The sequence below is a fragment of the Vigna unguiculata genome, chromosome 2 (genome assembly GCF_037176805.1).
Source record: "Vigna unguiculata cultivar grain cowpea cultivar isolate G323 ecotype 2 chromosome 2, ASM3717680v1, whole genome shotgun sequence".
In the NCBI taxonomy this organism is placed as follows: domain Eukaryota; kingdom Viridiplantae; phylum Streptophyta; class Magnoliopsida; order Fabales; family Fabaceae; genus Vigna; species Vigna unguiculata.
This window is the reverse complement of record NC_140793.1, coordinates 5136051-5149542: the sequence shown is the minus strand read 5'-3', so window position 1 is coordinate 5149542 and position 13492 is coordinate 5136051. Positions and strand designations below refer to the sequence as shown.

General features: G+C 34.0%; 1 protein-coding gene across 1 annotated transcript; it reads right to left on the bottom strand.

Annotated features, from left to right (window-relative positions):
- Positions 1-1194: 1194 nt before the first annotated feature.
- LOC114166224 (3-ketoacyl CoA thiolase 1, peroxisomal-like) lies at positions 1195-6980 on the bottom strand. Its single transcript, XM_028050924.2, has 14 exons — positions 6778-6980; positions 6278-6351; positions 5265-5349; positions 4946-5072; positions 4702-4800; positions 4549-4616; positions 4338-4445; positions 3945-4022; positions 3736-3868; positions 3542-3638; positions 2859-2982; positions 2378-2486; positions 2049-2132; positions 1195-1426 (listed from the first exon to the last, which is right to left on the bottom strand). The coding sequence occupies exons 1-14, from the start codon at positions 6880-6882 to the stop codon at positions 1380-1382; spliced, it is 1338 nt and encodes a 445-aa protein (XP_027906725.2). The 5' UTR covers positions 6883-6980; the 3' UTR covers positions 1195-1379.
- Positions 6981-13492: the final 6512 nt, after the last annotated feature.

Below are 13492 nucleotides of genomic sequence, written 5' to 3'. Positions count from 1 at the left end.
CTGGAGGCCTGAAATCCATTAAGGGCTAACCTTGTGTGTGGGGTTGAGACAATGTAACACTTAGCTCGGGGGTGAGCAGCTTGGTAGAGTAGGGAAATCCACCACAAGTGCAAGCATCCGTTGAATCCGACTAAATTATATGTATCCGGATGAGTCGAGTCTGAGTCCTAATGTATTGTTTACAAGTGATAACATGATTGGATGATGTCTGTATATCTGACTGTGTAAGAGTATATAATTGTATGATAAATACTTTTTCCGCTCTAGCTTACCCTTTTGTTGTTTGTTGTATGTTCCGTATGTGTGGTTTTCTCTTTTTGCGATGATCATCAATTTATTTATGTGAGCAGATACGAGAAACACTCGTGGCCAACAGGGAGGTGATGGTTCCGCTGCATAGCCCACCTAGGCTGGATTCTACTGTTTTGGGCTTTATTATGGGGCTATGACTCATGTATTAGCTTGTCATTTAAATTTCAATTTGATTACTGTTGAACTTTGTATCTTGTTTAATTTTAACATCATTGTGTGCCTTGGATATTGTAAGGAGTAGTGTTTATACTCCAAGATAGCACTACTATATTATCCTACGTGACGTTTCCTTTAAATATGATTGTTGATTAAATGAGACGTTACATAAACACTAATTAAAAAAGTAATCTCAACAAACATAAAAATAGAACTTGGATAACATTGATGAAAACATAGTCATTATTTTTAGGTGAAGTTTGAAATACTACAATTTTATTAAATTGTTTTAATAAATATTTAAAATGACAAATTGCATTACAATTCTATATTTTTGTCATAAAACCTTTTAATTTCTTTAAAAAAAAAATCATTCAAACCCATTATTAGTGATGTACTACGTCCTCAAATCAAATCATTTCTCTCTGATCACTCAGAAATGCAAATCTTTCACAGGTAATTGAAAGTGCTATTTATTATTTACTAATAATGGTTATAACAAATCTTCTCCACTCTGCCATGACATTCCCATCAAAACTGAATTCAAAATAGACAAATTTTTAAATAATATATAAGAATCTATCTTCCTGGTATATACATTTTTCTTTTCTTCGTTTACTCTTTAACTTTTAGGTGAATTTTTTAAATCTAACGTGTTTTAAATTTAACCATTTTTAAACTAATATTACATAAAAAAATATTACCTACAAAATAAAAAAAAAAATATTTACAATAAAATTATAAAAAATATTTATATTTATTTTAATAATTAAAATTTTATTATTTTTTATTATTATTAAAAAAAAATAACATACGTGTAACACATGTATTTTCACTATAGTGTTCAGTAATACAAGTATCCTGTGACAAAGATCTTCATTTATTCTAACCATAAAAACTTGCACAAATCTTCAATAGTCTCCCCTTTCAAATACAGCAGCAGCTCCCATACCAGAACCTGAAATTTTGCACATTTCAATAATGTTATATGGAAAGGAATAACACTCTTAAACTCTCACATGCATGTACCATTAATATGTTTATTTATCCTAAGTTTTGCCACTAATTTTAACTTGTTGTATTGACTCCTCATGTTCTTATTTCCATTTCCCTTTTAATTCGATAGAAATTCTCTTGTGCCTTTTTCCCCTAGTCTGAGACAACACAATTTCTGCACCTAAAATATGCTAACCTATTCTGCAGGCTACATTACTACTCCCTTTTCCAACAAACATGAAATAATAGAAGCAAATAAGAAAGAAAATGAAATAATTTTCTCTCATAAGCTAAGAAGAAACCTATTTCATTTAGGTTCTCCAAAAACTAAGATTAAACCAGGTAGGTGTTGTTTAGATAAACTTCTACACAACTAGCCATACGTGTGCCAGGTTCCTAGCGTCAACTTACAAGAAAATCTGAAACAAGTTTTCCATTGTGTCCAACTAACCTTGAAATGATTTACAAAATTTATCTCCAAATTTTTGAGTGATATGAATCAGTCACAACTAATTTCTCAAAATATACAATTCTTTTGACTTGTATTAATGAGATGGAGAGGCCAAAAGGAACAAATCACCTACCTATGCACATGGAGATTACACCATAGCGACAATCCCTGCCACGGCGTTTCATCTCATTCAACAAAGTTGCAACACATCGTGCACCTGTCACAAAATGGCAGCATGAAAGTTCACCAACAAAGTTAGCATTAGGTTCATGATAGCTGAACAGAATTTATCTGTTCAAGTGTATGTGTAAGATGGCTTGTTTTGGCTGTAAGATGAAATATACATGAGTAAATATGTTACAGTAATGTAAAGATGTGTCTCTATGGAGATTTTGGCATCTTCTTCCATTTAATAAGGGGCAAAAGAAAGATAAATTTCTGATGAAAACATCTCAACATCACCTGTAGCACCCAAAGGATGTCCAAGAGCAATGGCACCACCATTAACATTGACCTTTCTGGGATCAAGTCCCAATTTCTTGCAGCAATAAACATACTGTGATGCAAAGGCCTACAAAGCCATTATATTGATAAACACTTAGTACAAGATTAATTGAAGTGTCTTGGCTATGAAAACATGTAAAAGAAGAGTAGTTAGTAATGAAGACCCTATTTGAATAAACTTTTCTTCTGAACACTTTTAGAAGAAGAAGAAAATCAGAGAGTAAAATAAATGTACCTTCTTCCAGAAGTGAAAATCATGTTGTGGAACTTTTATAGAAACTGTCATTTAACTTCTCCCAGAGGAAAGATGTATAAGTTGATATCAGTTTATGAGGAGTTCAATGCATTTTATTTCCTTTTCTTCTCGTAGAACTTAAAATGTTCATAGAAAAGTTTGTCCAAAAACAATGTCAGTAATGACAACTCTTAAAACCTTTACCTCATTGATTTCATATAACTCAATGTTGCCAAGTTCAAGACCAGCAGATTTCACAGCGGCTGGGATGGCAGCAGCTGGGCCAACACCCATGACTGCAGGATCTACTCCAACAGCAGCAAAACTCCTGAAAATTAAATTCACTTGTGAGACGAATTTCAATTTGACAAATTTTAAATAGAAAAAAAATGAATAAGGGTTCTGTTAGAAACCTGATTTAGTTATATGTCCATGTCTGAATAGGTTTCAAGTAAATTTTGAGTTACTGATTTCACATATCCTTTCAGCATATAATATTATAGAAAAAATGTGAAGCACATGGCTTCAGCTTTGAGTATCCTACATTACAGCCACTTTTTCAGACAAATTTACCCAATAGGTATCCCACTTATATATATGAAAATATTTGTCAATAGCTTCGATTGCAGAATGCCAACTGAAAGTATTTATTGCACAGTATCCCGACATCTCCATAACTGTTTTGTTAGTTTATGTTTACTTTTCAGGAACTGAATGACTTCTAAGACTCTGTTGTAGTTTGGTGTTAAATTAATCAAATTTATAGTTCAAAGTGCAGCTTCTATAATAGAGATATCGTGTTTGGATAAAAGAAAACATGTATTTCAGGGCTAAATGCAGGTGGTGTGCACATTATAGGATACATGCAGGTCATTGTTATTGTTTACCTGAAGATTCCAAGAATAGGAAGTCCCTTTTGTACAGCCACTCTTCTCTTCATGAGGAGCACAGCTCCTGCACCATCACTAATTTGGCTAGCATTCCCTGAAATTGTAAAAAAAAATATATTGAAAACATATATTCACAAGGTTGAAGATTTCCCCGAGAGTAACAAAATTAACAAAAGATAGTTCTTTAATACCTGCTGTTGTGGATCCATCTTTCTGGAATGCAGGCTTCAACTTTGCCAAATCCACTATATTTGTGTTCGGCCGGATACCATCATCAACAGAAACAGTAATTTTCTTCTCCACTCCAGTTTTAGGGTCCACAAACTTTGAAAACAAATATCATTAGTAGTATAATATATTTAATACAATAGGAAAGATCATTTTGGCCGTTGATGCTTACCTTTGTAGAAACTGGAATGATTTCTTCTTTGAATTTACCAGATGCTGTTGCAGCTGCAGCACGCTTGTGAGACTCAACCTAATTATACAAACTACAAGTTAAAGCATCCTAATAATCTTTTCATACGTATTTAGGATCTGTTTGGATAAACTTCCCTACAAAAACTTAAGATAGAAAAATAAAATAAGTTGCTCCATAAGCTAAAACTACTTATGCAAAATCTAGTCGAAAGAAACTCATTTAGTTTCTACAAAAAACCAATTTTCAACTCATGCTTGCATAAGCTAGTTTTAGCTTATGAAGACACTCATTTTACCCTTTTCTTCATTTTCAAATGCTTACAGAGAAATTTTCCGTAACAAACCCTTAGCATATTAAATAATTGTGTCATACAGCAGCCTGATCTTGCTCAAGCCTTGTCACACCATAGCGCTGTGCTACATTCTCAGAAGTTATTCCCATAGGAAGAAGACAATCCCGGGCTTGTGCAAAGGTTTCTACCTATTAATTAATATAGTGAAAAGTGAAGTCAACATAATGAAAAGTGAAGCCAAACATATCTCAAAGGAAAAAGTGAAATTCAAAATATACAACTTCTCCATACCTTCGGGTTAATGTTGCTAAGCCTATTCACAGTGTCATGTGACATAGACTCCAATCCAGCCCCAATACCTGCATGATATATTAGGAAGATTAGGCTAAAGAAATAACCAGGTCATGGAATTTTAAAATAAAGTTTAGATCAATTCATTCTGACCAATGTCATAGAACCCAGCTTTTATATATGCAGCTACATCGGCAACTGCCTGTAGTCCAGATGAACATTGCCTATTGACAGTTCGAATAGGCACAGTATCTGGTTGAAAATTCATATATTAGAAATCGTGCTAAAATACATACGACCCACAAGAATTATCAAATGAAGCCACCTCATGAGTACTTCTACATTCAGTAAAATCAATGATTTCATATAGCATATGAGTGAAGACTGTAAAATGTACCTGGGAAACCTGCATAAAAGGCAGCCATCCTGCACTCAATTCCTCTATCTGATCCAGGGGCCAGTACTGTACCCACAACAATGTCTCCAACTTCTGCTGGGTCCACATTTGTTTTCTCTATCACAGCCTATAGGAAAACTCAGTTTAGGAACCACAGAACAAAAGTTAAGTAAAAGAAATAAACCAATGATCAACAAAAGTAGCTCAAAATATTTCAAGGTTCACATGTTCCAATCATAAACCATTATGAATGTTCACTAAAGCATTTTTTATCCTTACTAATATTATTTCCAAACTCTTGCATTATTCAAAGAATTACCTTCAGAACTGAGGCAAGAAGATCATCTGGAAGAGTATCCTTAAAGCTTCCACGTTTTGCTTTGCAAATGGCAGTTCGATATGCCCTGGTTATTGCAGAGAAATTAAAGCTAAAAGGTTCAACAATCTCATCATTAAAATCATAGAGTAAATACTCAAATTTATCCGTCTTTGAATGATAGTAGGAAAACCACAGAGCAGTCAAACTAATCCAAGTATTTGAATGAATGTGTATTTCCAACATAAGGGTGCTCATGGCATGGATTTACACGTCTTATCTCACCCAAAATTTTGATGAGATCGTTTATTTAAATCCAAACTCACTCGATTAAGATCCCACAATTACAGAGATGGTCAGGTCAACTCGATTGTTGATAAATATATGAATGTTAAAATTATATATAGTTAAATAATAAACTTAAAGAAGTATATAAGTATAGTTAAAATATATTTTATACTATATATAAGATAGATAATATTAATATAAATATAATATTTTGCTATTCACTGAAATTATCTATAGGTAAAAAATATTTTAAAGAATATATGGCATTGAACTTAATTAGGACTCAATCCTCCTAAGGGGATACACAATGCATTTTAAGTCAATCCATATAAACGACTTTTACCCCACCTCCTACCCAAAACTTTATCGCAACATGTTTATGAGTTTTTTTCCTTATATATTTCTCAACTTTCTCATTTCTACTCTACACAGACTCACACTTGAATTTCTAATACATGTTGGGTTCTTCAAGTTCTTAGCTCAGAAATTGATATTTGCTCAAAAATTGATTCTGAGTTCAAGCAATTTCAGGTAAATTTTGCGTTGAATAAAAAAATGTATCCTGAGTTTTACTGCTAAATTGGTTTTGCAATAAAAACATCCAAACATAAAACAAGTCACTTCAAAATCAATTTTAACCAAAAACTAGCAACGACTAATTGGATTACTACCAAAAAATAGAGAATTAGAAATCAAACAAATACAATCATTTATATAGGCAAACTTACGCTACAATCACCACATCATCTTCTGATCCACCTCTCTGCCCATGTGAAGAGTTCCCAGCAAAACATGATGAAGCCTAACAAGAAATGGAAAAGAGACTTAAACAAAGTAAATCATTTCCACATATACTTCAGAAATTCAAAGTTGGTTCAACAAATCCAGCATAAAAAGAACTTTACAAATTTACTACTCTCTGCCCTTTTTGTTTCTAGTACACTCTCTTTTATTTATTTATTTTTTTATCAGCAAACACTCTCTTTTATGTTGGAATTTTATCGAATATTACAAACTTTTATCTCTGGTCCCACATATATAAATTATCCTAAGATCTTCGGTTAAACCTTCACAAGTCACGGTTAACCACTGAACAGCATTCAGTGAGCAAGAGATGAAATTTATGCACTAACAATACATTAACAAAGACAACATAAGCTGTAGAGTATAGAAGCCAAAGTTTGAAAAAAAAGGAAATTTGAAAGAAAAAAAAGAAACACCCACTTACCGAGACATCCGTAGATTGATGGTTTTGGTTCGAAAAATTGGAACTTGAAGAACTGGGTTGAAGATGGTCAAGCAGTACCCTCTGTCTTTGAATTGCTTTCTCCATATTTGTCCAACTGTACTCTGTCTTGTGTTTGTTGGGAACTGAATAGCAAGCCAGCGAAACAATTGCATATAACAATTATATAATTGTAGAAAAGCAAACTAAAGTTTTCCATAATGCGGGATAAAGAAGGGAGAAATTGACTCGAGGAGACGTAGTTTTCCTTAGAAAATTCTATCTTGAAAGATTTTTTTTTTTTAAGAATGTAAAATATATTAAATTCTTTTAGTAAATATAAATCAATTTATCGTGTACCTTAATTTAAAAAGAATGGATTTTTAATAAAAGCTAAGTTTATAAATTATTTATCTTCTAAAGTTAATTTTATTTATTTAAAAATGTTTTTTGTGCAACACATGTGTGTCGGCCAAAATTGGAAATGCAATATAGCAAAGTTGGTACAAACAACGTGAAAAACGGGACCTCCGTCCAAAAGTGATTATTGACCCCACCAATAAAAGATGAAGAGAAACACCCAAGAAAAAAGGTGTCTGTTTGTAGTGGTGGAAATATGGTCAAACGACGTGAATTTGTTCAGATTTTTTTTTTAGAATCCATATAATAAACATTTTAGTCAAAACAAAATCGTTAAATATAAAATTATAACTATTATCTAAAATATTAAATAAAGTTTATTTAATTTGTAAGCAACTCTATAAATTTAAACATATGAGAAGGACCATATCTAGTTAAAATAATGATTTTATTTATGAGTAATTTTTGTAAATAATTTCTATCGGAAGTATAAGTATTCTCGTATGCTCATGTGAATTATTTGGAGATTCTATGTTAATAGAGTTTCTAAGATTGTCGTGGACGCATCTTAACATCCATACAAATAAAAGTTTAACAAAGTATTATAAGTGGGTGAAGAAGATTCATTGTTTATCCATTTCTTAATTATATTATACTTGTATCTTAACTAACTAACTAGAGTAATTGAGGCATTTCCGTAAGCACCAAACGGAGAAAAGAGATATTTCGATTTAATTGAAATATTAAGTTTTAATTTAGAAAGAAGATTTCGAATAAGATCTCTCCACAATTGTAAAAGTTGGTACTTATTGGAAATATGTAAGATTTTCCAATAACATATGGTATTCACGAGAAATATGCGGAATAATGAGTGACAGAATCATCAAAGGCCAAAAAAATCACGAGGGAAGTAGTTGGTCAAGCTTCATGAAAAACTTTAAATTTGAAGAAAATGATGTCGAAAAAGAAGTAATTTTCATCAAGAGAATGCCCAGAAATATAAAGAAGTTGGAAGTGTTACATAGTTAGTAGTTACAAGGCCGATAACAATTTCCTTTGGCACCTTCTCCCTGCACCTCCAAGAAATCTCTAGTACCCCCAAAATTTACGTTTATGCCCTTATTTAATATACTGTGAGAATGGGTGAAAGTGGGTAGGGACACAGTAAATTTCATTTACTGCGTCAACGTCCCTGCACCCCCCAAAACATTACTATACGTTACTATTTAGTATTCTTGTACTCCGTTTCTTCTCCATCATCCAGTGTCCGTTTCTTCTCCATCATCCAGTGTCTGCTTTCATTAAAATTTTTGCTCAGTTTCATTGTGGTTCGTGGTCCTGAGAGTTGTCCTTCTTCAATCGTTCATTCTCTCTGTAGTGGTCCCTCTTGTCTTTATTCGTTCATTCTGTCTGTGGTGGTCCCTCTTCTGGTTTGTATGACTTTCATTTTTTTTTTTTTAAGGAATCCTCTTTTGTTTATTCTGTCACTGAGTATGCATTATTGTGATTGAAGGTTGATTCTTTGAAGGAAGGTCTTGTGAGTAACTGCCTTATCTCCTCTCCAAGTGGTACTTCCGTCAATCCAGGTTACCCTTCATACCACCTTAAGTTCATTGTAAACGGAATTTGTTTGAAGGGATTGTCTGCGTTTCAAAACGCAATACAAAAAGTTTTCAAAATGTATGGGAAACAGAATACAGAATCCGTTTCAAAATGTTATGAAACGGTTTCTGTAATCCGTTTCTAAAAAATTTGCAAATTTTTTTATGAAATGGAATACCGAATCCGTTTCATAACGTTTTGAAACGGTTTCTGTATTCCGTTTCATAAAAAAATTTGCAAATTTTTTTGAAACGGAATACAAAAACCATTTCAAAACGTTATGAAACGGATTTTGTATTCCGTTTCACAAAAAAATTTGCAATTTTTTTGTGAAACGGAATACAAAATCCGTTTCATAACGTTTTGAAACGGATTCTGTATCCATTTCATAAAAAAATTTGCAAATTTTTTTGAAACGAAATACAGAATCCGTTTCAAAACGTTATGAAACGGATTCTGTATTCCGTTTCACAAAAAAAATTGCAATTTTTTTTGTGAAATGGAATACAGAATCCGTTTCATAACGTTTTGAAACGGTTTCTGTATTCCGTTTCCTATAAATTATGATTTTCGCATCCATTACAAAATTACATATATATATATATATATATATATATATATATATGTTTATTACTCATGTTCGTAGGTGGTTGTGGGGATGCTGTAAGTTAAGAATACATTTGTTTTTGGTGTTTTTGGTGTATGTTTGTTAGATGATAAATAAGGAATCCGTTTCACAATATTTTACGAAACGAAAAGTGTATGCCGTTTCGCATAAATTATGATTTTTTTCTGACACCCATTCATAAAAAAATAACACGATCACCCCATTATTTTTAAATGTTACTTTTAAATGTTATTGGTAAATAAATCTTGCATAATATTCTCTGTTAAAAATTACACCTATACACCCCACCCCATTTCTTTCTTCTTGATTCCATTTCCAGTTTTGTGCAAAGAAAAGAACTGGTGAATAAGATTGGTGGCATGCATGTACGTGCTGTCATGGTCTTAGAAATAAAATTGAATCACTTATTTCGTTGAAATTTCCGCTCCTCCTTATTTGCATGGATGTTTTGTCCGACAGACCAAACACTTGAAGTCCAAACACTTGAACATCAAATAGAAACCAAAATTTTGTTTTTCCAAACGGATTACATAATCCGTGTCTTAAAGATGTGAAACGGAATAGCTATTCCGTTTCATACTATTCCGTTTCATACTTGGATTTTGTGTGTTTGTGTGTTGGTGTGTATATTGTGTTATTGGTGAATTTTTAATGTGAGTGAATGTATACTGTGTGATTGGTGAATTTTCTAACGTAAATTATGCAATGAATATCAACATGCAATTAGTTTTCAATTTTTGATAGTGTTGCATTCACTCGTTTTCTGTGATGGTCATCTCCCCAATGGGTAGATGAAAAGTATTAGTCTCGGGATGCCATCTCTCCACGAAACTCAATACTAACCCAAGATCGATATATTCATATAAAATATCGCACAGAGGCGATAATCTAGAAGCTAACACAAAAGGTGCAACAGAAGGGTGAGGACGTCCTAATTTCTTCACTTTTTTAATATGAGACACTACTTTTACAACTCGATCCTAACAAAAGAAACAAAAAATAAATAAAAGTACTTAACAAAAGAAACAAAAAATAAATAAAAGTAGTTAACAAAAACAAAATCAAACATAAATAATAACTTCTTACTTACTGACCTGACCATCCCATATCATGCGTGCAACATGATCCTCGTACCGAGTCAATAAAGATGTATCATATGGACCACCAGGAAATCCTCCACCATCGTTATCAATCCCCTCCTCATCCTCCTGAGGAACGTCGGAGACCTCATTCTCAACAATATCATGCTCAACAACATTAGCTTCATCCTGACCCCTTGTACGATTTCTACGAGCCGAGGCTGTCGGTCTCTTGCGTGCACCACCTTGTGTGGAACTCTCGGGTACATCATTTGAACCACGTCTAGATAAATTTCCTCGTGTCCGAACCATAGCTATAATAAAATAAAATACAAATTATTTAAATAAGAAATACTCGCCCTCATCTTTCATTTTTTTTACTCGTAAAAACAAAAACAAAACAATAACTGTAAGTGCAGGTTCAATTTCACAAATCTGTAAGTGCAAGTTGAATTTCACAAATTGAAGAACAATTTAAATAAAAATTAAAGAAGTAAATCAAATGATAAAACGGATTTCACATTTCACTCGAAAAGCAAAAAACACACCCAAAACGGATTTCAGGTTCCGTTTCAGTAGTATGGGAAACGACTTCCACAATCCGTTTCACCTAAAATAAAAGAAAGGAAAATGTTTTTGAAAAAAAAAATAAAAGGAAACGGATTACATAATCCGTTTCCAAAAAAAAAACCAAACGGATTTCACAAAAACAAAAAATTAAAAACCAAACGGATTTCAGAATCCGTTTTAAAAAAAAAAAAAATAGGAAACGTATTACACAATCCGTTTCCAAAAAAATAAAAATAAAAAACACCAAACGGATTTCACAATCCGTTTTTAAAAAAAAAAAAAATTGGGAAACGGATTACACAATCCGTTTCCAAAAAAAAAAAGAAAAAAACACCAAACGGATTTCACAATCCGTTTTTAAAAAAAAAATAAAAAAAAAAGGAAATGGATTACACAATCCATTTCCAAAAAAAAACACTAAACGGATTTCACAATCCGTTTTTAAAAAAAATAAAAGGAAACAGATTACACAATCCGTTTCCTAAAAAAAAAAGAAATCCCAAACGGATTCCACAATCCGTTTTGTAAAAAAAAAAAATAGGGGAAACGGATTCCATAATTCGTTTCCCAAAACAGAAAAAAAAACTCATGTCTCAAATACTCAGACATCAACACAACACACCTTCCAAACTATTTCCGAAGCAGGTTTAACACAAAAAAGGGGAAGATGTACACATTCAAACCTACAACTAAAATCAATTAAAATCAAAATACGTGAAAAAATGGAGAAACGTACCGTGAAAAATGGAGAAACTACCATCAAAAATGTAAAAGCGGTGGGAACAGATGAAACGCGATTGTCTGGGGATGGGGACAAGAATGGTGTGTGGAGAAGACAAAAAGATGGCGTCGGGGACAAGAGGGAGGACGTGGGTGGGTAATGTGTTGTGTGTGTGGGAGAAGAGAGAGAAGGGGGAGAAGAGGGAGGACGTATGGGTGTTGTGTTGTGTGTGTGGGAGAAGAGAGAGAACAGGGAGAAGAGGTGTGGAGGATGGAGGCCTCTGCACATTAAAAAATCCCTAGGTCAAAGATTCCAAGGGCAAGGGCAGGGGGTGCAAAGCAGGGAATCTGCTTTTGGGGGTGCAGTGCAGTAAAAAATAATAACTCATTTTTTAACCATGGGCAAAGACGGAATTAAGATAAGTTTTGGGGGTATAGGAGAAATCATTGGAGGTGCAGGGAGAAGCCCCCTTTCCTTTCTCTCATATGTACCTTCTCTTGAATTGAGTGATTAGACTTTTCTTGTTTCCTTTATGTACATGCAATCATTTCTCTGCCCTCTTCTTATTGTTTACATGGTACCAAGAAGCTAAATTTTGGCGGCAATTGATTACTAAAATATAGTCAATCGGACTTGCTATTAACCAGAGGTGTCAATTTGGCAAATTAATCGATCCTAACCCACTCTTAGTTCTCTTTGAGGGTCGTTCAAATGAAGGGAAAAAAAGAAAACTAATTTCCAAAGCTCTCTCATATGGGTTACAGTTAGGACCAAGGTGAGAACATTGTTACTCCTCTCAACTGATCTAGTAAGTCATTAATTCTTGACAGTGGGTACTTATTTTTTATGGTCAGTTTGTTCAATTGACGGTAATCAACACACAGTTTGGAACTGTCGTCTTTCTTCTTCACTAACAGCACTGGTGCTCCCCATGGCGACGCACTCGGTCAGATAAACTTCTTCTCTAGCAGATCTTCAATCTGCTTCTTCAGCTCAGCTAACTCTGTTGGTGCCATCCGATACGGTGCCATCGATATTAAGCCAGCTCTAGGGATGAGATCAATAGTGAAATCCACATCCCTGCTTGGCGGTATTTTTGAAATTTCATATGGAAACGCATCTACATACTCATCCACCACCGGTATGGTTCTGATCTACTCGGTTGTTCTTTTCTTTTCCCCTTGGGCCACTATCATGAAACAAGTAGCTCCAACTTCTATCTCCTTTATCGCCTTGTGAGTTGAGATCAACTCAAGTCCTTCTGTATCTGGGAACACCACTATGCGCCGTCCATAATCAATAACAATGTGGTTCCTGGATAGCCAATTCATCCCCAGAATCACGTCCAATCCCTCCATCGGCAAGCAGATGAGATTCACCTTAAACCTACGGCTTGCCACTTCCATAGGGCATTCGACACAAACAGAGTTGGTGGATACTTCGCCAGATGCTAGTTTCGCAACTATCAGCTCGCACCCCAGCTTTCGCATTACAAGTCTGAGTCGTCCCACACACTCCTTAGGTATGAATGAGTGAATGGCTCCTGAATCGAACAACACAACCACATGGTGATTAAATAACAAACATGAATCTTGCACCAAGTTACCTGATTGAGTCGCCTCGGTGCTGGTTAGAGCATACACTCACCTTGCTGCTCTAGGTCGTACTCCTACTGGCTTCTTTGTTGGAGCTCCACCAGTTGGTTTCATGTTGGGACATTGTCGAACAAAATGTCCAGTCTGCTCACAAACATAGCAC